The sequence below is a fragment of the Camellia sinensis genome, chromosome 6 (assembly GCF_055761805.1).
Source record: "Camellia sinensis isolate YWXY chromosome 6, ASM5576180v1, whole genome shotgun sequence".
In the NCBI taxonomy this organism is placed as follows: Eukaryota; Viridiplantae; Streptophyta; class Magnoliopsida; order Ericales; family Theaceae; genus Camellia; species Camellia sinensis.
The window spans coordinates 10,197,856-10,223,487 of NC_138966.1; the positions used below are offsets into that span (position 1 = coordinate 10,197,856).

A 25,632-nucleotide genomic window follows, 5' to 3' on the forward strand; every position below is an offset into this window, starting at 1 on the left:
TATACTGCTGGACATCTACCACCAGAGCCTGTTTTAGCCACTTCGTGAGGAGTTAGGGGTTGCTGCCCCGTGGCCAATTCAAACGGGCTCATCCTAATTGCAGATGATCTATGCATATTGTAGCAAAATTGTGCGCTGTCCAACAATTCGACCCAGTTCTTTTGACTTGCGGTCACATAATGTCGGAGATACTCCTCCAGCAATCCATTCATCCTCTCGGTCTGACCATCCGTCTGAGGGTGATTTGCTGTGGAGAACTTTAATTCGGAACCCAGCAAATTAAAGAGCACAGTCCAAAACCTTCCCGTAAACCGGGTATCCCTGTCGCTTATTATGTCCTCAGGCAAGCCAAAGTATTTTACAACATACTTACAAAATAAATCAGCAGCAACATCTGCGGGACAAGCATGAGGAGCAGGGATAAAAACAGCATACTTAGAGAAACGGTCAACAATTACAAAATTACTTAGAGAAACGGTCAACAATTTCCCATTGACTTTGGGAAATCCAGAGATAAAGTCCATGGATATGGAAACCCAAGGCTTCTCAGGGACAGGTAGTGGTTGTAATAAACCAGCTTTATTTCGGTCTTGTCCAATTGGCACACCATGCATGTTTTGACATAGGCCTCTACGTCTTCTTCCATTTTTGGCCAAACATATGAACGCGACAAAAGAGCCAGCATGCGTTGTTGCCTCGGATGACCAGCCCACTGTGGGTTTCCATTCGTAGCCCCCCAACACTTGGGACATATAGCCTATCTCCTTTGTCATGGAGAAGACCATCTTCAAGCCAATACCGACGAGCAATTCCATCCTTTACTTGCTGTACCAACCGTTGATATTCTGAGTCAATGGCAGCACTATCCCTGATCCTTTCCAGCAACTGTGATTCAATGTTGGAGATAGCAGCCACATATTCAATTATCTCTTTCCGGCTTAAGGCATCAGCGACTAGGTTATGTCGTCCAGGCTTGTGTCGCCATTCAAAGTCATACTCTTCAAGGAATTCCTGCCAACGGGCCTGCGTTGGAGACAACTTTTTATGAGTTTTGAAGAATGTATTAGCCACATTATCAGTAAGAACCAAAAACTTCTATCCCAACAGATAGACCCTCCAGGTGAGTAGGCAATGCACTACTGCCGTCATTTCCTTCTCATGGGCTGAATAATTCTTCTCAGCAGCGTTTAGTTTTCTACTTTCAAAGGCCACCGGGTGTCCTTCCTGCACCAGTACTCCTCCAAGTGCTTTGTCTGAGGCATCCGTGTGTACTTCGAAAGGCAACTCGAAACTAGGCAGTTGCAAGACCGGTTCACTTGCCACTGCACTTTTCAGTTTGTCAAAGGCCTTTTCACAATTAATGGACCAATGCCATTTGTGATATTTCTTCAGCAAATCAGTCAGGGGAGCAGCCTTCTTTGAATATCCCTCAATGAATTTCCGATAGTAGTTTGCCAAGCCTAAGAAGGATCGCAACTCCGCAACATTGGTGGGTGGAGACCATTCCATAATAGCCTGTACCTTCCTTCCATCCATTTTGACATGGCCTTGGCAAATGATATGCCCAAGAAACTTAATCTCCCGCTGGGCAAACTCACATTTTTCCTTCTTGACATACAACTTGTGTTCTCATAACCGAGTGAACACCATCCGAAGATGGGACAAGTGATCCTCTAGGGACTCACTATATATTACAATATCATCCAAATAAACAACAACAAACTGATCAACATAATCATTGAACACATCATTCATAAGATTACAGAATGTAGCCGGGGCATTAGTTAACCCAAACGGCATTACTAGGAACTCAAAAGACCCATACCTCGTAACACATGTGGTCTTTGATTCATCTCCTTCAGCCACTCAGACTTGTCAATAGCCAGCACGTAAATCCAATTTTGTGAAGTAAGTGGCTTTGCACAATCGATCAAATAGGTCTGCCACCAAAGGGACTGGATACTTGTTCTTTATCGTCACTTTGTTGAGAGCCCGATAATCCACACACATGCGCAAACTTCCATCTTGCTTCTTTTGAAAAAGCACTGGGGCACCGTAAGGGGCTTTGGATGGCTGAACCAGTCCAGCATCCAATAAGTCCGTCAATTGCCTTCGCAACTCTGTAAGTTCCATTGGGGACATTCTGTAGGGTGCCTTTGCTGGAGGCTTAGCACCCAGAATCAACTCTATTTTATGATCAGTGGCACGCCGAGGAGGAAGGGACTTTGGCAACTCCGGAGGCATCACATCCTCAAATTCCCTCAACACTTCTGCCACTTCATCCGGCACTTGTACTGATAGATCAGGTTTGATTTCTACCAAGGCAGCAAGATAAGTCTCTGCGCCCTTTTTCAAACCGTTGTGCACTTGAATGGCTGAGAGGGTCTCCGTCTTCCTCTTTGTGCCCTTGCCTTTGTCTGATTTACTGCAACCAACGACAAAGCAAGGCTTGTCTTCATCCGAAATAAGTATCCCACCCAAATATGGCATCAAAGCCACTTTTGCAGTCACAAAGAAGTCATTTCCTAAGATGACATCGAAATCATCCAAAGGAACCACCATCAAGTTAACCCGTCCAGTTCAATCTCCAACTGTGATCGATACTTTGGAAGCCATTCCTTGCACCGATTAGGCCGCCGAGTTTACTGCCTTGATTCGACTGGCGCTTTGGGTAACTTGCAATCCGAGGGTCTGCACAATTTTTTCTGACAGAAAGTTATGCGTGGCACCGGTGTCTACCATTGCCGCAATGTCGGTACCCGCCAATGCCACCTTGATGTACATTAGACCAGTCGTAGGGGCTTTGTCCGCATGAATTGCATTGAGCAATTGTAAGGGGTTTACCCTAGTCGGCCCCTCAGAATCCGATTCCCCTTTGCCATTTTCCGCGACCATAGCGTTCAGTTTCTCACGCTTGGGACAATCTTTCGCTCTATGGGGTCCATCACAGATGAAACACCCCTTTGTTAGATTTCCCACCGTTGGTCTGAGAAGAATCCCCATTCTGTTTGTACTTGGAACCCTCTTTCCCCTTCTTGAAACCAGACTTCTTCTCTCCCGTCTTCTTTTTTCCTTTCTTCTTGGATTTGCTGGTTTTAGTAGTGGGTTCCTTGCTTAACTTGTAGTCAAGCAAACCATCTGCTGCAGCCATGGCAGAGGGCAAATCTTTGACACCGAGTCTCCAATGTTCCAACTGGGCCCAATTCTGCAACCCAGACATAAAGTTGAAGAGTTTATCTTCCTCCGACTTGTTCTTGATGTCCAGCATCAAAGAACTGAATTCTTTCACATAATCCCTCACCGATCCGGAATGCTTCAACCGTTTCAGGGCATCTCTTGCAACCCAAGATGTGTTGCAAGGAAGGAATTGTTCCTTCATTTCCTTCTTTAGAGCCTCCCATGTTGAGATCTCTGGCCGAGCATTATCCCCGACACGTGTACGCCACCAGAGTTTAGCATCATCAGTAAGGTACATGCTTGTGATTGTAACCTTCTCTCCTTCAGGCACATGAGCAGCCCTGAAATACTGCTCCATGTCCCATAGAAAATTCTCAAGTTCCTTGGCACTTCGATTCCCACCAAAAGCTTTAGGGTCTGGAACTTTAATTTTCGAAGGAGTCTTTTCCGAATTCGTATGCCCACAGACAGCCTTCTTCAGAAGGAGCAGTTCATCCACAACTTCTTGAAACTTGTCTTTCCAGGACTCCGAAATGGCTAGCACATCCGTCAGCATGTCTTTGAACCGATCTGCTGTCGAGGTCTCAAGGGCAAGAAACCCTGAGGCCACAGCATCCAATCGATCTGTCAGCGAGCGGTTCTCATCAGCAGGTTCGCCAATGAGGTTTTCCAATCGTGTTACTTGTTCTTTCAAGGCATCCATGCCAGAAACCATTAGAGCATAACCGTGCTCTGATACCAATTGTTACAGGGTCAATTTTTTTGTTTCAAATTTCCAGCCTGTAATGGCACTAAGTTGGACACTTAGTCTTAGCCAATTATGAATACACGCACACACAAAGTGTTATAGCAAATAAGAGAATAGGCAACAAGAGATTATAGGAAAACTCCCAACCTTTATTAATTGCACCAACAATACAAAGGATGCCTATGGAAACTCTTACCAACACTTAGTTTATTTTCGAGTTCCATGGCTATGCCTAAATAGGCTTACAATCAATTACAAACTTTACAACCAGCATTACAAGGAAAGCATGCCAAGTGGCATGGCAGTTGACACCCCCAACTGCCTAGGGACTTAGGATCATTTCTGGAACATAACTGCTAGTAACTGCTGCTAATTCCCTGCCTTGATTCTAGATGTCCAGACTTGCCTTGTCTTTGCTCAACATGGGTAACTGCTGCCAGACAAGCATAACTGCCTTGAAACTGCCCATGTTGTTTGCCTTCTCAGTCAGCCACGAATTTGGTTGTCTTGGCCCCCAGACTAAGTTTTGCCTACTGAATGCTTTGAACCCCCAAGTATGCTGCAGCCCACATTCGGGTTATGTTAATGCCTTGCATTTGTGCCACTGCTGCCCATACTTTGGCCAAGGGTCCTGTGCTGCTGCCTCAGCACTTTGTCAATGTTTCACCTTGCTGCTTTGGCATGCCACCATCATGCTGTGGTCTTGGTTGGACATTGGTGCAAGGTGCTGCCAATGCCAACCATGCAGCCTTCAAGTAGAAGGTGCTAACACCTACCATCGTTACCATCACCACCACCACCACCACCACTATTATGCCACCACCCCTCCACTGCCATCACCACTTCTACCACCGCCTTCGCTGCCACCACAACCACCATCACAATCATCACCCCACCACTATAGCTACTATCACCGCCCCTCCACCACCACCACTACCTCAACCTCCATTACCATTGTCATCGTTGCATATCAATCTCACATCGAACCTCTTGAGAGCAAGTCCCAAACTCTTATGCAGGGCTTGCTATGTTGAACAAATTCAAAGGCCATTATTTATTTATTTGCACTGAGTTCAAAGGTAATTACAATTGATTGGTCATGACCATGGGTACCTTCATAGAGCATATCAGTATAAAGGCTTGTAGTTTTCCTAGTATAGAAATGAGGCAACAACAAAATTACTTCAGCCAAGTTGCTTGTGATGCATAATGCATCTTTTCTTTGACTTGATTTCTTAAGAACCCAAGTGTCATTGCTGAAGCTTCCCCTACTTGAGATCTAGGAATGTAACTTTTTTTTATTCTACTTAGTGTGAAACTGTGATGCCTCAATAAGTCACTCCTCCAAGAGACCTTCGGCACCTTGGTGCGCCTTGAGTCTTTAAAAACACTGATTGTCACCATTTTATACCTAGGTAGGCTTTCATCGAACTTTCTTTTCTTGCAGGTTTTTGTGCCGCATTTGAAGTGTTGCAAGAAAATAAAGCCATACTGAGGTATATGGCTACCTTATCTTATGGATTGAATTATCGCTATTGTTGACCTTAAAATTACTAAAAACATGTGCATGGTATTTCTAAATGGAAGCTTATTATGGTGGAATAATTAGCATTGCATATTTGCATCCCAAGGGGTGTACTTACATGATATGATTTTTTTACCTCTCCTTGCTAATAAAATTTATTGTTATTTTTGTTTCATATTCTACACCATTGGCTTATGTTTAATCCTCATGGCTTCTGTACTTTTTGTTTTCTACATTGAAAAGGGAATAAGGCTTAACTTAGAAGTGTAGTTGAAATTCATTTTCAAACATTGCTTCATCATTTTTTTGGCGTTCAACTTTTAAGTCGTTTGGAATGCATTATTGAAGCAAGTAGTTATGTTGATAGTTAGATTATTATAACTACTTAAATAACTTAGATGTTATGCTTGGAGTGGTTACTCAACTTTCATTTTAAATCCAAATGATTTTGTTGCTTATCCTTTTCCATAGTAGAAATAAAAATGAATATATGGTGTGTAACTTTAGTAACAATGGAAGTAGAACTAACAGAAAAGTGAAGATTGAAAAGCAGGAAATAACAAATGGTGAATATTTTTGTTACTTAGGTTCAATTATTAATAATAATAGAGAAGTTGGAATGATGTGATTCGTGGAATTATAGTAGGTTGGCTCAAATGGAGGTCACGATTGAGTGCTTTTGGCATATTACAATTGATGAATACTAATGAAGTTCATAGAAAAATTCTATGGAACAACTATAAAAGGCTAGTGATGCTTAGGGCTGTGCAGCAGATCCACCAACCCGACAGAACCGTCTGACCCCTAATGAATGGATGCGTGACACATGGCGGACGGGTGCGGGCCCAATTTTTTTAGTTTTCTTGAGTTCGAGTCAGGTGGCTGGTGATCCACCATTATAACCAGCAAACCCGACCCGCCCGTGACCCCCCCCCCTTTTTTTTTTTCCAAATTTTTTTTTTACGCCTCAAGCCCCTTTTCTTTCAAAGTTTGCCCTAATTTCTTCGCAGACCCAACAAACATAACACACACGTAGAGACACTCTCTCTCTCTCTACCCTACCCATCGTCCGACGGTCTACACTGAACCTTCGACCGATGATCTACACTGAACGACCAACGATCTACACATCTGAACGGCGATCGATCTACACTGAACGGTGATCGATCTGCACTGAGGTATCTCTCTCCCTCTCTCTAGATAGAAGATATACAGATACCTCTCTCTGTATATATATTGAGTTGATCGTTTGAGAATCTTTGTATATTGAGTAATCGGCCTCTGTGATCGTATATTGAGTTGATCTTTTGAGAATCTTTGTCTCTGTGTAGCGTGAGAGGGTTTGATGTATATATATGTGTGTGTGTGTGTGTGTGTGTGGTCCTCCTGTTTTAAGACTAGGTTTTTTTCCCCTTTGATTGAGTTGATAAAAAGACATGTAATTTGTGGTTTAGGTTGCTGACTTTTGGGTTTAACCTTGAATTCAATGTATAACTTATGGGTTTAGGTTGCTGATTTTTGGGTTTGAGTTTGACTTTGGATTTTTGGGTTTGAGCTTGATTTTTAGGTTGTTTAGGTGGCTGATTTTTGGGTTTGGGGTTGCAGAGACCCCTCCCCCCCCTCTCAAAACGAAACCAAAAAAAAAAAATGTTAGATATTGAATTAATGTGAGCATTGTGTGTGCCTTGCCCAAGCTTGGAACCTCCAGATGGCAGAGTACTGGGTGGAGATAATACACATCAAGTGATTGAGTGATTAGAAATATCACAAGAAAATAACTAAAATTTGAACTAGTTTTCCTTGTAATGGTAGAAAACCTACTGAAGGAATGGAAAATTAAAAAGATGTTTGAAAATGTTTGCAGTTGTGATAAAAATAAAAAACAAAGTAAAGCACTTGTAACAAGTTCTGGCACAGAAATCACTTGTAAAGTTAACAGAATGCATAGAGAATTGGAATGATTTTAGCATTGTCAGATAACTAATTCCTCTGAAAGGAGATTACGCTTTCAGAAACTTGTCACTAAAAATGTGATAGAAACTACAAATGAACGAAATATGATGCATACATATCTCATGGAATCGTAAAAAAGACGTAATATTATGATCAAATGATAGCAAAAACTCACTCGCCTACACAGCTATAGCATTAGTCTATAATTTCTTTTTGTGCATTGCATTTCTTTTCATATATTGAGTTGATCTTTTGAGAATCTTCATCTCTATGTAGCGTTAGAGGGTTTGATGTATATATGTGTGTGTGTGTGTGTGTGTGTGTGGAATCATTTATCATTTGGAATCAATGCTTATGCATAGAGGGTATGTCATCTTGTTTGAAATGATAGGGAAAAATAGAGCATGGATTTGAAAAGTATATTTTGAATGATTTTTTATTGGTTTTTGGCAAAGAATCGAAATCTTGTTAGACATGTTTTATGTGTGTTAATATATTCTATATGATAAAAAGTGAAAAAACGAGATCTAGTTTTGTGTTTATTAGTTTAGTAAGTATGTGGAGTGTTACAATAAAGATATTAAAGCATGTATTAAGAATAAAAGTTAAAAAAATAAAAACAAATCATGCGTTATTAACCTCCGCCCTTTTTTTCCCCCCTTATCCCGAATCTCTCTTTTACTAAAGGCATACTCATCCCACCTACGGAATTTGGTGTTAGGAACCACCATTTTTCCATCACAAACTGGCGGAGCGATTGACAAATAATGGCGGTTTTGACTTAGCGGTTCGAGCGGATTAGTGGATTAGAAAAAGCATAATTCAAATTATAAAATCTAAAAAAGAAAATAAACCTAATTTATAAATTAGCTAAAACAGTCGAAATTAAAATAGATGTCCATTCATCTGACATTCAACATTGACAAACTAAAAAAATTAGAAATCCAACAATCCAAAAAAATTTATAATAACAATCCAAAGCACTCATCACTTGTATTTCCCTCGTCCATTATCTATTACAAAATACAAATTTACAATGAACCCTAAAAAAAAGTGTCAAATGGAAGACATATGACACAATGTTACACATAACTATTCATAGATTTGGAAGTACATAAATCAAAGTACTGACAACAAAAATGAAATCAAATATATAATCGACAACTTAAAGAATATAAATTTGTTCCAAACAATCTATTAAATTTGCCATGTTCATTCTTTTGTTTTTTTTAGGTAAATAATTCATTGAACAAGAAAACCAGCAAAACAATCAGCCCAAAAAAAAAAAAAAAAAAAAATCCTCTCAACGTGAGCTAAACTAAAGCTCAAGAAAAAATAAAAAGTTGGGAAGCAGGGTTGAAGAAAATGATTGAATCAAATTAAAATACAGAGAGTAAAAATCTGTGCACAACCATAAAAAGGTTGGAAAAAAAAGTTCAAAAAAAATATGAAGGTAACATTGATATGATTCATGAAGATGAAACAAAAATATGGAGAGAGAGAGAGTAAATAAGCAATATATTACTCAAAAGATTTGAGAGAGAGAGAGAGAGAGAGAGAGAGAGAGAACTAGGGCGACGACAGTCGGTGGCAAGAGAAGAGGTGAGGCGAGACAGCGATCGGCGGCAGTGAGGTCTGCTTCTTTCTTCTCTATGAATCTGATAAGTAGGGGTGTGCGTGGTGTGGGTCGGTATGGTTTAGGGGTAAAATAGAAACCGCATGGCGGGTGGCGGATTGACAAAATTGACATTAGAAATTGGCGTTTTGTTTATCAAAAACCGGCGGTTCAATTGGCAAAGAATGACGGTTTTGACTTGGCGATTCAGGTGGATTGGCGGTTTATAATAAACAAGTATAAATAAAAACTCAAATACTCAATATTTCAGCCAAAACATTTTTTCCCCACATAGTTAAGATTTCTCAAACATTTTTTATACCCAAACAATAGCTAACAGATTAGACATTTTTTTCTTATTGAGCAATAGTAGCTAACAGACCCGCAAGGCCGATCAAAAAAAAAAAATCAAAACTACCATTAAATCTATGTCTCAGATTCACAGATTAATCAAAACTACCATTGAATCTATTTCTCAGATTTACAAATTAATCAAAACCACCATTAAATCTATTTCTCAGATTTACAAATTAATCAAAATCATTGTATTGAAGGCCGATAAAATAGAAAATCAAAAGCTTTAATGGATTTCAGAGGTGAAGTACTGAAGCATAGTCCACAATAACCTTTTCAAGGTTTGAACAACTTGCAGACCATGAGAACCAACTATACTATTTCTCAATAAAACAAAACAGCACTCAATACACACACAGATATAACCAATTCACCCTCCTCTGCTTGACTAGACAGAGACAACCCATCCGTGTGCTAAGATTCATAGAGTAATCATCACAGAGAAAGCAAATAGACAGAGAGAGCAGAGAGAGAGAGAACATAGAGAGCAAATTCTTTTTTTCCACTATAATGTTAAATGCATTAGGTACATTGTGGGTATACAGGGGTATCGTATGGGATAGGTATGCCGGGGAAAAAATTGCATTATTTGAAAAGTTTTAGTCTACCGAAGCAATTAATTTGTTCACATTTTGAAAACCTTACAAATTTTAGTTGGTTTTGCAATAATGGAAAACATTAACAAATTAGGTTAACCACACTCCGTTGAGCTACCTCTCTGGACTCTCATTCGAAGACATTAGAACTCTCATTCGAAGACGACGGCGACGTGTGAACTTTTCAATGAATTTTCTCAATTCCTCTTCTTTGACACTTCCTCGTCTTCTTCGATTTTTTTTTTTTTTTTGATCTTTTTGTTTCTCCTCTGTAGCAACCATTCTCAGTGGAAACAACTGAGCGTCCTTGGTTCCTCTTCTTCAATTCAGCCGTTTATTCTTCTTTAGTCATCTTCGAAAACCTTCAAGTAATTCATAACTAACCATTGCCCTTTACTCATGAATTTGCCCTCTTTTGCTTCCTGTTATATACAATCAAAATTACATAAAATAAAATAAAACTAATACTTTTATAAGAAGACTAAAAAGAAAGAAACAATTAGATATTAGGGTTCATAAGTTGGTGTATTTATTTCATTGCTACTTTCATAATCTTGATGTTTTTGTAATTGTTATTTGATTAGTTGATTTTCACACAGAGACACACATATATAGTTATTCTCTAGAAAGCACCGACACATCTGCCAAGCCCATGTATCAGTGTCGGACACTGACACACGTCGGACACGCAGTGGACATGTGTTCAACACTCAGTCTGGCGCGTCCCTTTTTTTTTTTGTCTTTTCATCTTAGACACGTCCTGGACACGTTCAAGACCCTAGCCACAGAGAGAGAGAGAGAGAGAGAGAGAGAGAGAGAAGAAGAAGAAGAAGAAGAAGAAGAAGAAGATGAAATACCCGAAAATTGAAGATCTGTTCAGGCAACATGTTTGAGACCAATCGAGAACTATTCAAAGTTGTAGCTGCAAGAGAGATGAGAAAGGGAAGACGAACAAGCTTTGCAAGTGAGATGAGCGAGAGATGAGAGAGGGAAGACGAACAAGCTTTCCATCTGCGATGAGTGAGAGAAAGCTTCCTGCTATTGCAACAAATTTTTGATTTCCCTCCTTTTGTTTTGTTTTTGTTTTTGTTTTTGTTTTTGTTTTTGTTTTTATATATTCCTAGAAAAGAAAAGGGTGTACAACTTTCCACCTTCTAAGCCAATAAAGGTTCACCTAGAAGTCAAATGGTCAAACAACTGGCTTCCGCCTACTAGTCGAATGGTTAAAATAAAGTATTTATATTTTTGCTAAATGTTCATTTTTGCGTGTTTGCAGCTGAATGTTTATATTTTTAATTGGTGTTAAATTATTTTTTTTTATAACTTTAAATAAAATATTTATATATGTGACGAATATTATATGCATAAATAAATATATATTTAACATGTCCTTAGCATGTCGTGTGAGGCATTTTTTGGAAATTAATGTGTCTGTGTCGTGTTGTGTCATGTGTCTATGTCCGTGCAACATAGGTTATTCTATATGTTATATACTTGAAGTGAAAGATTTGCATGTGCTTGAATTAAAATATTTTCATAAAGCATTATAAAAAACTTTAAAAAAATAAAAAATTTATTGACGTATCCTAGTTGTATCCATATCCCACTTCTTTAAGATTTTGCCACATTGGTGTACCCATAACGTACACGTACCAGTATCTATCCCTGCACCCATGCTTCACAGATTCTAACCATTTGTCATTTATAACTAACAAAATAGGGACAATTTAGACAATTTAACCACTTTTTGTTGGTGATGTTGGACAGCGGTGGTGGTTATAGACTAGGGAAGGGAAGGAGTAATAATGGATGGGGAAAATGGATAGAGCAGTGGCGGTGAGTTGGGAAAAAGAAGGGTGGTGATGGGTTACGGTAAGGATAAGGGGTGATTGTCAATAGTAATGAAGGGACAAACAGTGATTAAATTGTGTAAATTGCCCATCCTCTATTAGTTATAACTAACAGCTACAAACAGATGGTCATAATTGATACAATTTTTAAAGTTGAGGGTCTAAATTGAAATAATTAAAATTTTAGGGTTTGATTTGTTAACAAGGTAAAACCCGAGTGTTTTTTTTGTTGTTGTTGTTGTTGTTGTAATTCCTGAAAAATTATAAATATAAATGTTACCAAATAGGGCATTAGTATTTTATTTTAGGGTAAATTACACTCACCTCCTTGAGGTTTGAAGAAAATACAATTAGCCCCACACTTATGATATAATTACAATTGCCTCCCTCAAGGTTATAATTTACATAACACTTGGGCCTTTTTTCAGCAATAAATCGTTAGCTGTATGAATAAAAAAAATGATGTTATCATATCTTTCCTACTGAAATTTATATTTGTCTTTGTTCATTTCGAAGTCTACTCACCATTGACATTAGTTTCAATTGCTTTAACCATACTAAAAGGGAAGTTAGTCTAATTATGTCAAAATTGTAGAGCTAATTGTATTTTCTTTAAACCTCAAGGGAGGTTAGTGTAATTTACCCTTCATTTTATTAGGCAAATTGGACAGTAGTTGGAAGTTAAATGAGGCCCATCAAGAGCCCATAAAAAACCCCAGCACATATTGCTCGCCAAACCATAATATCTCCGAAAGCCCTATCCAATAAACCCTAGCCATCGTGCTTGAACTCGAAGTGTGCACACTATCTAGGGCTGAGTTAAAAAATCAAAAAAACCACAAAACTATACGATCCAGACCAAATCCAATGGTTTGGTTTGGTTTCTTCAATGCTTGGTTCGGTCCATTAGGCGAACCGTATTTTATGGTTTAGTCTGTGGTTTCATAGTTATGGTTCTGGTATGAAATAAAACTGAACAGCTTATTTATTGTAGACACTCGAGCACCTTTTTAGTATCCCATATATATTTATAAGTTGTTAACCCTCTACTCTTGCAAGTGTGCCTTTATATAATTCTAGAACTAGTTTTAAAGAATCATTTAAACAATTCTTGTTTGTAAAATGATAGCATATTATTTAATGTATGTTGCGATCATATTGTGAACGATGACAAGTTTTACAAAAACTGTGATTCCAAACTGAACCAAACCGCGTTTTCATGATTCGGTTTGGTTTGGTTACAAAATTTTCATAGTTCGGTTTAGTTCAAAAATTTATGGGACTGTAAGTAGTGGCTTGGTCTTGGTTTATTTTAAAACCGAACTAAATCGAACCATGCTCACCTCTAGCACTATCTGAGCATATACATCACATTACTTGTATATATTGGGAGAAATTATTGTTTCTTGGGTTGTTAGATGCTCAAATCAGAAGGAATGGCCGAAGCAGCTAAAAGCAAACCAGTGATCGGTCTTTCATGGGAACCGAAGCTGCCTCCACTTCCATCTGGAACCAAAAAGGGGTCTGATAAGCCTCCTCAAACTTTGCCTGAAAGTAGTAGTAGTAGTGCTGCGGTGTATAAATCTAACACAGAGCTCATAGACGGCCTGTTTGTTCCACCGAACAACCCTAAAAAGTTGAACAAATTACTGAGGAAGCAAGTCAAAGATACTGCTGGGAAGAATTGGTACATGCGGATCTAACTTTTTATATTTTTTTTAACTTTTTGTGAATAATTTTTTGAGTATTTGTGATGTGGGTGGGTTGGTTGGTTGTATATTTATAAATAGGTTTGACATGCCTGCCCAAACCCTCACCCCTGAGTTGACGAAAGATCTTCAGCTACTCAAGGTGCAGTGACTTTCTTTCTTATCAAAATGTTGTTTCTTTTGCTACTACAAATTATATTGGTGTGCTTACTGCACTAAAATAATGTTCTGCGAATGGGGCCAAATCAAAAGTTTTCTTCAAAATTGAAAGTTTCCTTTGATTTTATAAGTGCTCTTTTGATTATCATCTTTGAAGACCTCCTTGATACATGTCACACATCAACGAATGGTGATCGTAAAAGAGTTCTCTTTTATGGTTTAACCTTGTGAAAAAAGGGACTAATCTTTAATTTTTCTGTGCATTGGGATGTTGTGTATTTGCTATGTAGCAAGCTTTTTTGTGTTCAGCAAATATATCAATGTGTAAATTTGGTTCATGCTGCATTGAAGCTATGTGACGTAGGACAGTGCTGTTAGGGCTGTTTAGGGGCTGTGAAAACGCTGAAATTTAGGAAAGAAAGAAAGAAAAGAGAAGATAGGTCTAGAAATCACTCCTAAAATCCTTTAGGCATCGTACTTAGGATTTGATTGTATTGCACAATCCACAAAGAAATTTCAAAAGCTCTAAAAATTCTTTAAAATATTAACTCTATTAAATTATACCTATTACATGACTTTATATAAAATTAGGAGACTTCCTAAATCAACTAAAACTAAAAAAGAAAACTGTTAAATCTTTGACTTCCAAAAGCTCATCTAAGACTAAATAAAAAACATAAACCAAAATCTAATTAAATAACGTATATTAAATTATAAATATTACATGACTTTATATAAAATTAGGAGACTTCCTAAATCAACTAAAACTAAAAAAGAAAACTATTAAATCTTTGACTTTCAAAAGTTCATCTAAGACTAAATAAAAAACATAAACAAAAAACTAATTAAATAACGTGACCCACAAGATGATCTATGGGCGACCCCTATAACCCCATGTCCAGAAAGTTGTGAAATTACCAAAATACCCCTAAACATGCAAATTTGTTAAAATAGGAAATACGTAATTGTGTGATTGTGCTTCCTTATATTATGCTTTATGGCACTCCTGTAATTATTCATCATTATCAATATAAAAGGGAATGAAGTCTAACTCATTCCCTAACTCTTTCTCTTCTTCAAAATTACATAGTATTAGAGCCAAAACCCTAGCCCATACCTCTGTCGGCAGTCACACCTCTCAGACTTCTGTAGCCTATCACCCAGGCCCCCTACAGTAAATCCAAACCTCCCACACTCTTGTTCAGTCCATCGGCAGCCTCTCTGTGCCTCCCGACAGCCTCTTAGGCCTAGTCGACAGCCCCTCTAGCCTTCTAGGGGTCTGTCAGCAACCTCTTTCTTCCATCGCAGGATTGCCCAGGCTCGTCGGCAGCCCTAACTTGTTTACTAGGGCTGTCGCGGTTTCCTAGGTGGTCGGCTAGGGCCTTCGGTGCTCCCTAGTTGGTCGGCTAGCCTTACGCATTTAACTAGTCGTCTCTGTATAAAACAACAAAAAAACAAAAAAAACAAAACCAAAAAAAAAAAAATGTAAAAAAAAATAGTTTTTGTTTCTTCTTTATGCTTTCATAAGGTGAGTTGTGTCCTTCCTTCTACTATTATCTTCCAGGTTTGTGATTGGCCCTGAGGTTGAAGGTTTCTTAGTAGAATATTCATGGCAGAGTTCACTAGTGAGTTAACAACTTCTCAGCCGCTCAAGAGCGAGAGATCCTTTCTACCTTCTACTATGACGAATAATCTCAACCTTGGTCTAAAAATCACCACGTCTCTATTCAATGGTCAAAACTATCTAGCGTGGTTGCAGAGTCTGACTATTTTCTTGAAGAGTAGAGGGAAGATAGGTCATGTTGATGGCAGGATACAGGCACCCATCACCACGGACCCGAGTTATGATCAGTGGAAGATCACCAACTCCCTCATTATGGGTTGGTTGATCCATTCTATGGTCCCGAAGATTGGAGAGGGCTATCTCTCTATGGACACTACGCAGGATATTTAGGAGGCTGTGACTATTACTTACTCCCGAAGGAGAACTTCTCCCAGGCTTTTGGGTTACGTCGCTCCATTAAAAGGTCGGTATAAGGTGAGATGACTATCCTTCAGTATTTTACCTTCCTTAGCAATGGGTGGAAGCGACTTGATTATCTTCAGGATTACAAACCAATCTGTCCCACTGATTCTATGGGTTACTGGAAGTTTGTGGCACAAGAGCGGGTCTTCAAGTTCTTGGAAGGCCTAAATGTGGAGTATGATCCAGTGCGGAACAGAGTCCTTGGCATGGATGTGCTTCTTTCTCTCCAGAAAGCCTTTGCTTTTGTGCTGAATAAGGAGAGTTGCTGCTTTGCAATGCTTCCCTCTACCACTCCTGATCGCTCGACCTTGGTCTCTACACCCCCTCGCGATGGCGACCGTGTGACTCATGGATCTCATCTTTCCTTTGAGAAGGATAATCTTTTCTGTGACTACTGTCGTCGACTTTGCCACACACGAGAGACCTGTTGGAAGCTGCATGGGACTCCTTCTGGTGGCCGAGGAGACCGTCTTGGTACTCGAGGGGGTAGGTCTGGTCCATCTAGAGGCCGAGGGGCCAATGCTCGGGCATATCTTTCAGACACGGTTGAGCCACAATCTTCATCTCTAGTTGTCGCCCCTGCTGTTGATGTTTCGGGTTCTCTGTCTGGGATTTTGAAATTGCTTTTCGACACTTGCTAGATCGTCAAGTCTCCACTTCTACTCCAGGTGCACCCTCTTCTTCCTTTGCCAATTCAAGTAACTTGGCTTCCTCTCAATGTGCATTGCTATCTCATACGCCTATACCATGGATTATTGTTTCTGGTACTTCCGACCATATGTCTGGCTCTTCTAATTTATTTTCAGAGTATAACCCCTCCTCTGGTCAGGACAAAGTGCGTATTGCTGATGGCACTTTTTCATGTGTGTCAGGGAAAGGTTTAATTCATGCCACCTCTTCCCTTCCTTTGTCTTCTGTCCTCCATGTTCTCAATTTTAGTGTTAATCTTTTATCTTTGAGTCATATTATCTGTGACTTAAATTGTTGCGTGACGTTTTTTCCTGATCATTGTCTTTTTCAGGACCTTATCACGGGAAAGAGGATTGACAGTGGTAGAGAGGACCATGGTCTCTACATTCTGGATCAGACAGACAAGCTGGCCCATTCAACTATTCAATTCCCATCCACCATGGACGACATTTAGCTGTGGCACTGTCGCTTAGGACATCCCTCTTTTTTATTATTTAAGCATTTATTTCCTTCTGTCTTTGAGAAAAATAATGTGTTTGATTTTCAATGTGAGTCTTGTCAACTTGGAAAACAACACAGAGCCTCTTTTGCTCCTTTTATTAATAAAAGTTCAATTCCCTTTTCTTTGATTCATTCTGATGTTTGGGGTCCATCCCGTTTTGTGTCTTTAACCGGTCAAAAATGGTTTGTTACCTTTATAGATGACTGTTCCAAGGCCACTTGGGTATATTTGATGAAAGATAAAAGTGAGGTGTTTTTGTGGTTCAAAACTTCATAAAATGGTTTGTACTCAGTTTGGGGCGGTTGTTAAAGTTCTTCGTTCTGATAATGGGGGAGAATATATCGACTCTGGTCTTGCCACTTACTTCGCCACTCATGGCATTATTCACCAGACTTCATGCACTAATACCCCTCAACAAAATGGTGTTGCTGAGCGCAAAAATCGCCATCTCCTTGATGTCGCCCGTTGTCTATCCTTTGAGATGTGGGTTCCTCGATCCTATTAGGCGGAAGCGGTTCTCACTGCCGTTTATTTGATTAATCATCTTCCTATCCAAGTCCTTTAAAAACAAACACCTCTTCAAGTTTTATTTGGGTCTACCACTTTTGGGTTCTCCATTTCTCCTAAGACTTTTGGTTGTGTTTGCTTTGTCCATAATCATTCACTTACTCGTGGTAAATTAGATCCTAGGTCTATTAAGTGTGTTTTTCTGGGTTATTCTGTTACCAAAAAAGGTTATAAGTATTATCATCCTACCACTCGCAAATGGTTTGTCTCCATGGATGTCACTTTCTTTGAGTCTCGGCCTTACTTTCCGTCCTCTCCGGTATCACCATCATCCCTTCAAGGGGATGAAGAGATTCCTGTTCCACTTCCGCCTGTGGTTGACCATATAGAGGATGATGAGCCAACAGTTGTTGAAGAAAAGGCAGGCAAAGTTTATATCAGGGATAAGGACAGACAACAAGTCACCTGGATGCAAGAGACGACTTTCCTTCCTCTACTGCCAACTTCTTCTCCGGATGAGTGTCCTGAGAGTCCAGGTAATTCTGATTCTAGTACTCCTATTCTTGATTTTTCATATCTTAATGTTCCCATTACTAATAGGAAGGGGATGAGGTCATGTACTCAACATCTGATTACTAATCATGTCTCTTATTCTAATCTGTCTTCGTCATATAAAGCCTTTCTGTCTAAAGTGTCTTCTGTGAGTCTACCTACCAATTTTCAGGATGCTTTCTCTATTCCTGAATGGAAGCATGCCATGATGGAAGAGATGAAAGCTCTCAGCAAGAGTGGCACTTGGGAGTTAGTGGAGTTACCTAGAGGCAAAAATCCAGTTGGGTGTAAGTGGGTGTACACGGTAAAACACAAAGGTGATGGTTCCATAGAACGGTACAAAGCAAGACTAGTTGTTAAAGGTTTCACTCAGACTTATGGGGTGGATTACTAGGAGACATTCACACTGGTTGCTAAGATGAATTCTGTGAGAATCTAACTCTTGTTGCAAATTTGGATTAGCCACTTCATCAGTTTGATGTAAAGAATGCTTTCCTTCATGGAGATCTAGCAGAAGAGGTCTATATGGATATTCCCCCTAGTTTTGTAGATGCTGAGTCCAACGGTAAATTATGCAGGCTCCAAAAGTCACTTTATGTGCTTAAGTAGTCTCATAGGGCTTGGTTCGAAAGGTTTGCTCAAGCTATGCTGAACTATGGGTTCAAGCAAAGTCAAGCTGATCACACCTTGTTTGTGAAACACTCTTCATATAGAAAGACCACAACTCTTATTGACTATATTGATGATATTGTTTTGACAGGAGATGATTTTGAGGAGATTCCTCGTTTGAAAGAAGACTTAGCCAAAGAGTTTGAAATAAAAAAACTTAGGCTATTTGAAGTATTTTTTGGGCATTGAAGTAGCTCGGTCCAAAAATGGCATCTTCATATGCCAGAGGAAGTATCTACTTGACTTGCTAAAGGAAACTGAAATGTTTGGAGGTAGACCTTGTGATACACCTCTAGAACCGGGTCAGAAACTAATGGAGGATCAAGAGGGAGATCCAGTGGACAGGGAGAGATACTAAAGACTAGTGGGAAAGCTCATATATTTATCCCACTCACGTCCAGACATTGCTATTGCCGTGAGTATAATGAGTCAGTTTATGCATGCTCCGAGAACTTCCCACTTAGAAGCAGTTATGAGAATCCTGAGATACATGAAATCTTCTCCTGAAAAGGGTCTCTATTTCTCAAAACATGGCCATTTCAGTGTGGAGGCATTTACTGATGCAGATTGGGCTGGATCTGTCACTGGCTGGCGATTAACTTCCGGATATTGCACATTTGTTGGTGGCAACCTAGTCACATGGCGAAGTAAGAAACAGAATGTGGTTGCTAGTTCTAGTGCTGAGGTAGAATTCAAGGTTATGGCTCAGGGTGTATGTGAGTTACTATGGATTAAACTTTTGTTGGGAGACTTGAGAATCCATTAGAATGACTCCATGCGACTATACTGTGACAACAAGGCCGCAATCAATATAGCTCATAATTCAATTCAACATGATAGAACTAAGCATGTGGAGGTTGATAGGCACTTCATCAAGAAAAAACTCACTAGTGGTATCATATGTATTCCATTTGTGAAGACCGGAGACCAACTAGCCGATGTTCTCACCAAGGGGTTAGGGAGCAAATCATTTCATGGCATCCTCAACAAGCTGGGCATGAGAGATATCTTCACACCAGCTTGATGGGGAGTGTTAGAATAGGAAATACGTAATTGTGTGATTGTGTTTTCTTATATTATGCCTTATGGCACTCCTGTAATTACTCAGTATTATCAATATAAAAGGGAATGAAGTCTAACTCATTCCCTAACTCTTTCTCTTCTCCAAAACTACAAAATTGACAAAGACTTGACCTAAAAATAATAATAGAACAAGACCCATAAGCCTAAAACATAACAAGTGAGTTGCCCATCATCTAACGCATGCCAAATCAAAGCTTGGGCCTTAGAGGTATCTCTTTCGTGTCTCTTGTACACCATAAGAGGAGGTTTCCACTTGCCTCCATCACTATGGTAATGATAGGAAATTTAAGCCATCAGAAATCATCTTGTCTACAAATTTATTTTCGCCAGCTAGATTTGCATCAACGGAGAATTGATATTGTAGCAATTGTTAGAATAATATTGTTATTTGGGCTCTTATTTTGTAATTATTCTATGCATTAGGGCTCCCTTGTAATTATTAAATTCATTAATATAAATAGGGGATGATATTCTAATCATTCCCTAATTGAGTATTCTCCAAAAATAACATAGTATCAGAGCCTAAACCTAAAACCTAAATTCCTCTACCCATACAGTACCCACCGGAGCCACCACAGAGACACCATACAGTCATCTTCCATTGTCACACCCTTAGGACCATCGTCACTCCACAGTCGTCTTCTACAGTCGTCTTCCGACGAAGCTAAGGCCAGGAGGCCTGACGGCAGTGGCCGACTGGGCTAGGAGAGCCCTAGGCAGCCCCGACTGGGAGTATCGCTGACGAAGCTAAGGCCAGGAGGCCTGACGGCAGTAGCCGACTTGGCTGGGAGAGCCCTAGGCAGCCCTAACTGGTGTGTTTGTCCCTGTCGCCTTCGACTGGTGGGTCTGTCCCTGTCGCCTATCATCTGTCGTCTGTCTATTGTCTTCGTGAAGATGTATCTCTGAGTTCTCTTCGTCACTTGTTCGTGACTTGGAAGCTCTGTTTATGGTCTGTAACTCACCTCTCTCGTTTTTCTTTAATTTATTTATTTATTTTCTAAAAAAAAAAATTTTAAAAAATAAAAAAATAAAAAAAAAAGTAAAAGAAGAAAAAAAATGCAGTAAAGGAAAAAAGGGTTGATGAGTTTTTAAGTCTATAATTTTCTTAGTAGTCATTGTGTTTGTATTCCTCCACTTTCCGGATTTATGATTCGCACTAGTTTTGTTGAGGGTTCAGTAGTACAGTATCTATGGCAGATTCCACTGGTGTGTCCACTACTTCTCAGACACCTAGGAGTGAGAGTTTTCCTATACCTACTACTATGATTGAAAACCCCAACCCTAGTCTTAAAATCACTACCTCTATTTAATGGTCAGAATTATCTCGCATGGTCGCAGAGTTTGACTATGTTTTTGAAGAGCAGAGGGAAGATGGGGTATGCGGATGGCAGGATACAGGCACCCAGCACAATTGACCCGGGTTATGACCAATGGGAGATTACCTACTCTTTGATTATGGGTTGGCTTATTCATTCGATGGTACCAGACATTGGCGAGGGCTACTTATCTATGGAGACTTCCCAGGATGTTTGGGATGCTGTGGCTACCACCTATTCCCGCAAAGGGAATTTCTCACAGGCATTTGAGTTGCGCCACTCTATTGAGAGCTCTATTCAGGGGGAGCAGACGGTTCTTCAGTACTTCACCTTCCTTACCAATGGCTGGAAACGCCTTGATCACCTGCAGGATTATAAGCCTGTTTGCACTGCTGATTTAGTCGTACAGGAAGTTCATTGCACAGGAGAGAGTCTTCAAGTTTCTAGCCGGTCTCAATGTGGAGCATGATCCGGTTCGGAGTCGGGTTCTGAGTATGGACACTCTTCCCTCACTTCATGAGGCATTTGCCTATGTACAAAATGAGGAGAGTCACCGGTCTGCTATGATGTCCCCTATTTCTACTGATCGCTCAGCATTATTGTCTACCTCTAGAGATGGCCTCAGCCTGACTCCCATCCCTCCGTCTACCGCCAAGGAGTTTGTCTTTTGTGATTACTGTAAGAAGCCGCAGCATACTCGAGAGACGTGTTGGAAGTTTCATGGGACTCCATCCAGGGGTTGAGGTGATCTGTCTGGTTCTAGAGGAGGTCGGTCAGGCCAGTCTAGAGGACGTGGCTCCTATCCTCGGGCTCATCAGTCTAGTGCCGCTGATACACTTGATTCTACTTCTACTTCCGTTGGCCAGGTTTCTGATGGTCTCTCTAGCATGACTACTCATGAGCTTGAGGATGTTCTGCGTCACTTGTTAGATCGCCAGTCTTCTACTGCTCTCAGTACATCTTCCTCGTCATTTGCCCGCTTGGGTGACTTAGCCTCTTTTCCTTGTGTTTTCCTGTCTCATACGACTTCGCCCTGGATTATTGATTCTGGTGCCTCAAATCATATGTCTGGTTTCTATGACCTTTTCTCTGTCTATAAGCCCCTTCAGGTCAGGACAAAGTTAGGATTGCAGATGGTACTGTTTCTTCCATTTCTGGGAAAGGTTTAGTCCATGTCACTCCTACTCTACCTCTCTTTTCTGTTCTCCATGTTCCCAATTTTTCTGTTAACCTGCTATCCTTGAGTCGTATTACAAAGGATTTGAATTGTAGTGTGACATTTTTTCCTGATCATTGTCTTTTTCAGGACCTTGTCACGAGGAGGACGATTGGCAGTGATAGTGCAGAAAATGGTATCTACTTCCTGGATCAACCGGACAAGCTTGCTCATTCTTCCACTAAGGGTCCTACTACCACCGATGATATATGGATGTGGCATCGGCATCTTGGGCATCCTTCTTTTTCTTTACTTAAGCATTTATTTCCATTTGTTTTTTCAACCAATAATGTGTCCGAATTTCTTTGTGAGTCTTGTCAGCTTGGAAAACAACACAGAGCTTCTTTTGCTCACAGTTTTAATAAAAGTTTAGTTCTTTTCTCATTAATACATTCTGATGTTTGGGGTCCATCTCGTGTTGTGTCTGTGAAAGGTCATCGCTAGTTTGTTACATTTATTGATGATTTTTCTCGTACTACTTGGGTGTATCTCATGAAAGACAAGAGTGAGGTTTTCTCTGTGTTCTACAATTTTCATAAGATGATTTGTACTCAGTTTAGGGCCATTGTCAAAATATTTCGTTCTGATAATGGGGGTGAATACATAGATTCTGGGTTAAGGCAATATTTTTCTACTCATGGCATTATCTATCAGACCTCCTGCACCAATACCCCTCAACAAAATGGGGTGGCGGAACGCAAGAATCGCCATCTTTTTGACAATGCTTGGTGCATGTATTTTTCTATGAGTGTGCCTCGGTTCTACTCGGGCGACGCTATTCTCACCGCTGCCTATCTTATTAATCGTCTTCCTACTCAGGTCTTGCAAAAACAAGCTCCTCTTCAAGTCCTCCTCGGTTCCCCGTCTTTGTTTCCTATTCCTCCCAAAATATTTGGTTGTCTGTTTTGTCCATAATCACTCTCCTACTCCTGGTAAGTTGGACCCACGTTCCCTCAAATGTGTTTTCCTTGGGTACTCTCCTACACAAAAAGGGTATAAGTGTTACCACCCTCCTTGTAAGTGGTTTGTGTCCATGGATGTCACCTTCTTTGAGTCCCAGTCCTATTTCTTGTTCGCTTCGGTGTCCCAGTCCTCCCTTCAGGGGGAGCCTTGGTGTGAAGTGTTTCCTGTGATTCCTATGGTGGAACCAATTGTTCTTGCACCACCACCTCCTACTGGGACTACAGAACACAGTATCACCAAGGATAGGGAAGGGCCAATTTATGTCCGGGACAAAGACAGACATAAAGTTACCTGGATACAAGAGACCACTTCTGCTCCTCCACTGCCATCTCCTGCTTCTGATGAGAGTTCAAGGAACTTTGAATCTCTTGAGTCCATTGATCTTGATGTTCCTATTGCCAAGAGAAAGGGTGTGAGATCTTGTACTCAACATCCTATCTCAAATTTTGTGTCTTACTCTCATTTGTCGTCCTCATATAGAGCGTTTGTGTCAAATATTTCCTCTATTAGCATTCCTAACCATTTTCAGGATGCTCTTGCTACCTCTGAGTGGAAACTTGCCATGATTGATGAAATGAAAGCACTTAGGAAGAATGGCACTTGGGAATTAACTGAGTTACCTAAGGACAAACGACCTGTAGGATGCAAATAGGTGTATACTGTGAAACACAAAGCGGATGGTTCTATTGAGTGTTACAAGGCGAGACTTGTGGCACAAGGGTTCAGTCAGACATATAACGTTGACTATCAGGAGACCTTTGCACCTGTGGCTAAGATGAATTCAGTCAGAGCACTTCTCTCTCTAGCAGCTAATCTAGATTGGCCACTTCATTAGTTTGATGTGAAGAATGCCTTTCTCCATGGTGACCTTGAAGAAGAGGTATATATGGACATTCCTCCTGGTTTTGAGGATCATCAGACAGAAGGTAAAATATGCAGGCTTCGAAAGTCATTATATGGTCTCAAACAATCTCCAAGGGCTTGGTTTGAGAGATTCACTCAGGCTATGCTTAAATATGCCTTCAAACAGAGTCAGGCAAATCATACCTTATTTGTGAAACATTCTTCACTTGGTAAGATTATAGCACTCATTGTTTATGTAGATGACATGGTTCTTACGGGTGATGATAGTGATGAAATTCCTCTGTTGAAGAAATATTTAGCCAGTGAGTTTGAAATCAAAGACTTGGGAAGCTTGAAGTATTTTCTGGGAATTGAAGTTACTCGCTCCAAGGATGGAATATTTATCTCACAGAGGAAATATGTGCTTGATCTGTTGAAGGAAACAGGGATGCTTGGCTGCAAGGCCTGTGACACTCCACTGGAACCCAATCAGAAACTGGGGGATGATGAAGGAAGAGCAATTGTTGACACGGGGAGCTATCAGCGATTAGTAGGTAAGCTCATTTACCTCTCTCACTCCCGTCCTGATATTGCTGTTACTGTCAGTGTGGTTAGCCAGTTTATGCATGTTCCTCATCAGATTCACTTTGAGGCTGTTATGAGGATTTTGAGGTACTTGAAGTCTGCTCCTAGTAAGGGTCTTTATTTTTCAAAGTATGATCATCTTCGTGTGGAAGCCTATACAGATGCCAACTGGGTTGGATCAATGACTGATAGGAGATCTACTTCAGGGTATTGCACCTTTGTTGGAGGCAACTTATTTACTTGGAGGAGTAAGAAACAGAATGTGGTTGCCAGGTCAAATGCAGAAGTTGAGTTTAGAGCTATGGCACAAGGGGTGTGTGAGCTCTTATGGATCAAGTTATTGTTGAGTGATCTAGGTATTGATCAGACGGACTCCATACGGTTATACTGTGATAATAAGGCCGCCATCAACATCGCTCACAATCCGGTTCAGCATGACAGGACAAAGCATGTTGAGATTGATCGCCACTTTATTTAGGAGAAACTCACTAGTGGCACAATATGTGCTCCCTTTGTACAGTCTGGTGAACAACTTGCTGACATCCTCACCAAGGGAGTTGGGAGTAAGCCATTTCATGACATCATAGGCAAGCTAGGCATGAGAGATATTTTCGCACCAGCTTAAGGGGGAGCGTTAGAATAATATTGTTATTTGGGCTCTTATTTTGTAATTATTCTATGCATTAGGGCTCCCTTGTAATTATTAAATTCATTAATATAAATAGGGGATGATATTCTAATCATTCCCTAATTGAGTATTCTCCAAAAATAACAGCAACTTATGATAAAAGCTTGCCTAAACTGTAGTAAAGATTCTTGCTCAACTTTCTACATTAGTAGATATTGCTGGCGAATGTTGCTCAGCCTTTTGACTGAATTATTTGTGGGATGAGAATATATGTTCCCTCCAGTCAAATTTTCTTCATGCCAGTCATTGCAACATTTTGACAGTGATTTTTTAAGCTTTAGTTAGATAGTTGCAAATAGTTTAAGC

General features: G+C 40.1%; 1 protein-coding gene across 1 annotated transcript in view; it reads left to right on the plus strand.

Moving 5' to 3' along the window:
- The window catches only part of LOC114293063 (rRNA-processing protein fcf2), a 41,845-nt gene that overhangs the window by 8,770 nt on the left and 7,443 nt on the right, over positions 1 to 25,632 (plus strand). Inside the window, exons 2-4 of the mRNA XM_028237082.2 lie at positions 5,373 to 5,421; positions 13,237 to 13,505; positions 13,609 to 13,669. Of these exons, the coding sequence (XP_028092883.1) occupies positions 13,237 to 13,505; positions 13,609 to 13,669 (330 nt within the window). The 5' untranslated portion in view covers positions 5,373 to 5,421. The remainder of the gene's footprint in view (positions 1 to 5,372; positions 5,422 to 13,236; positions 13,506 to 13,608; positions 13,670 to 25,632) is intronic.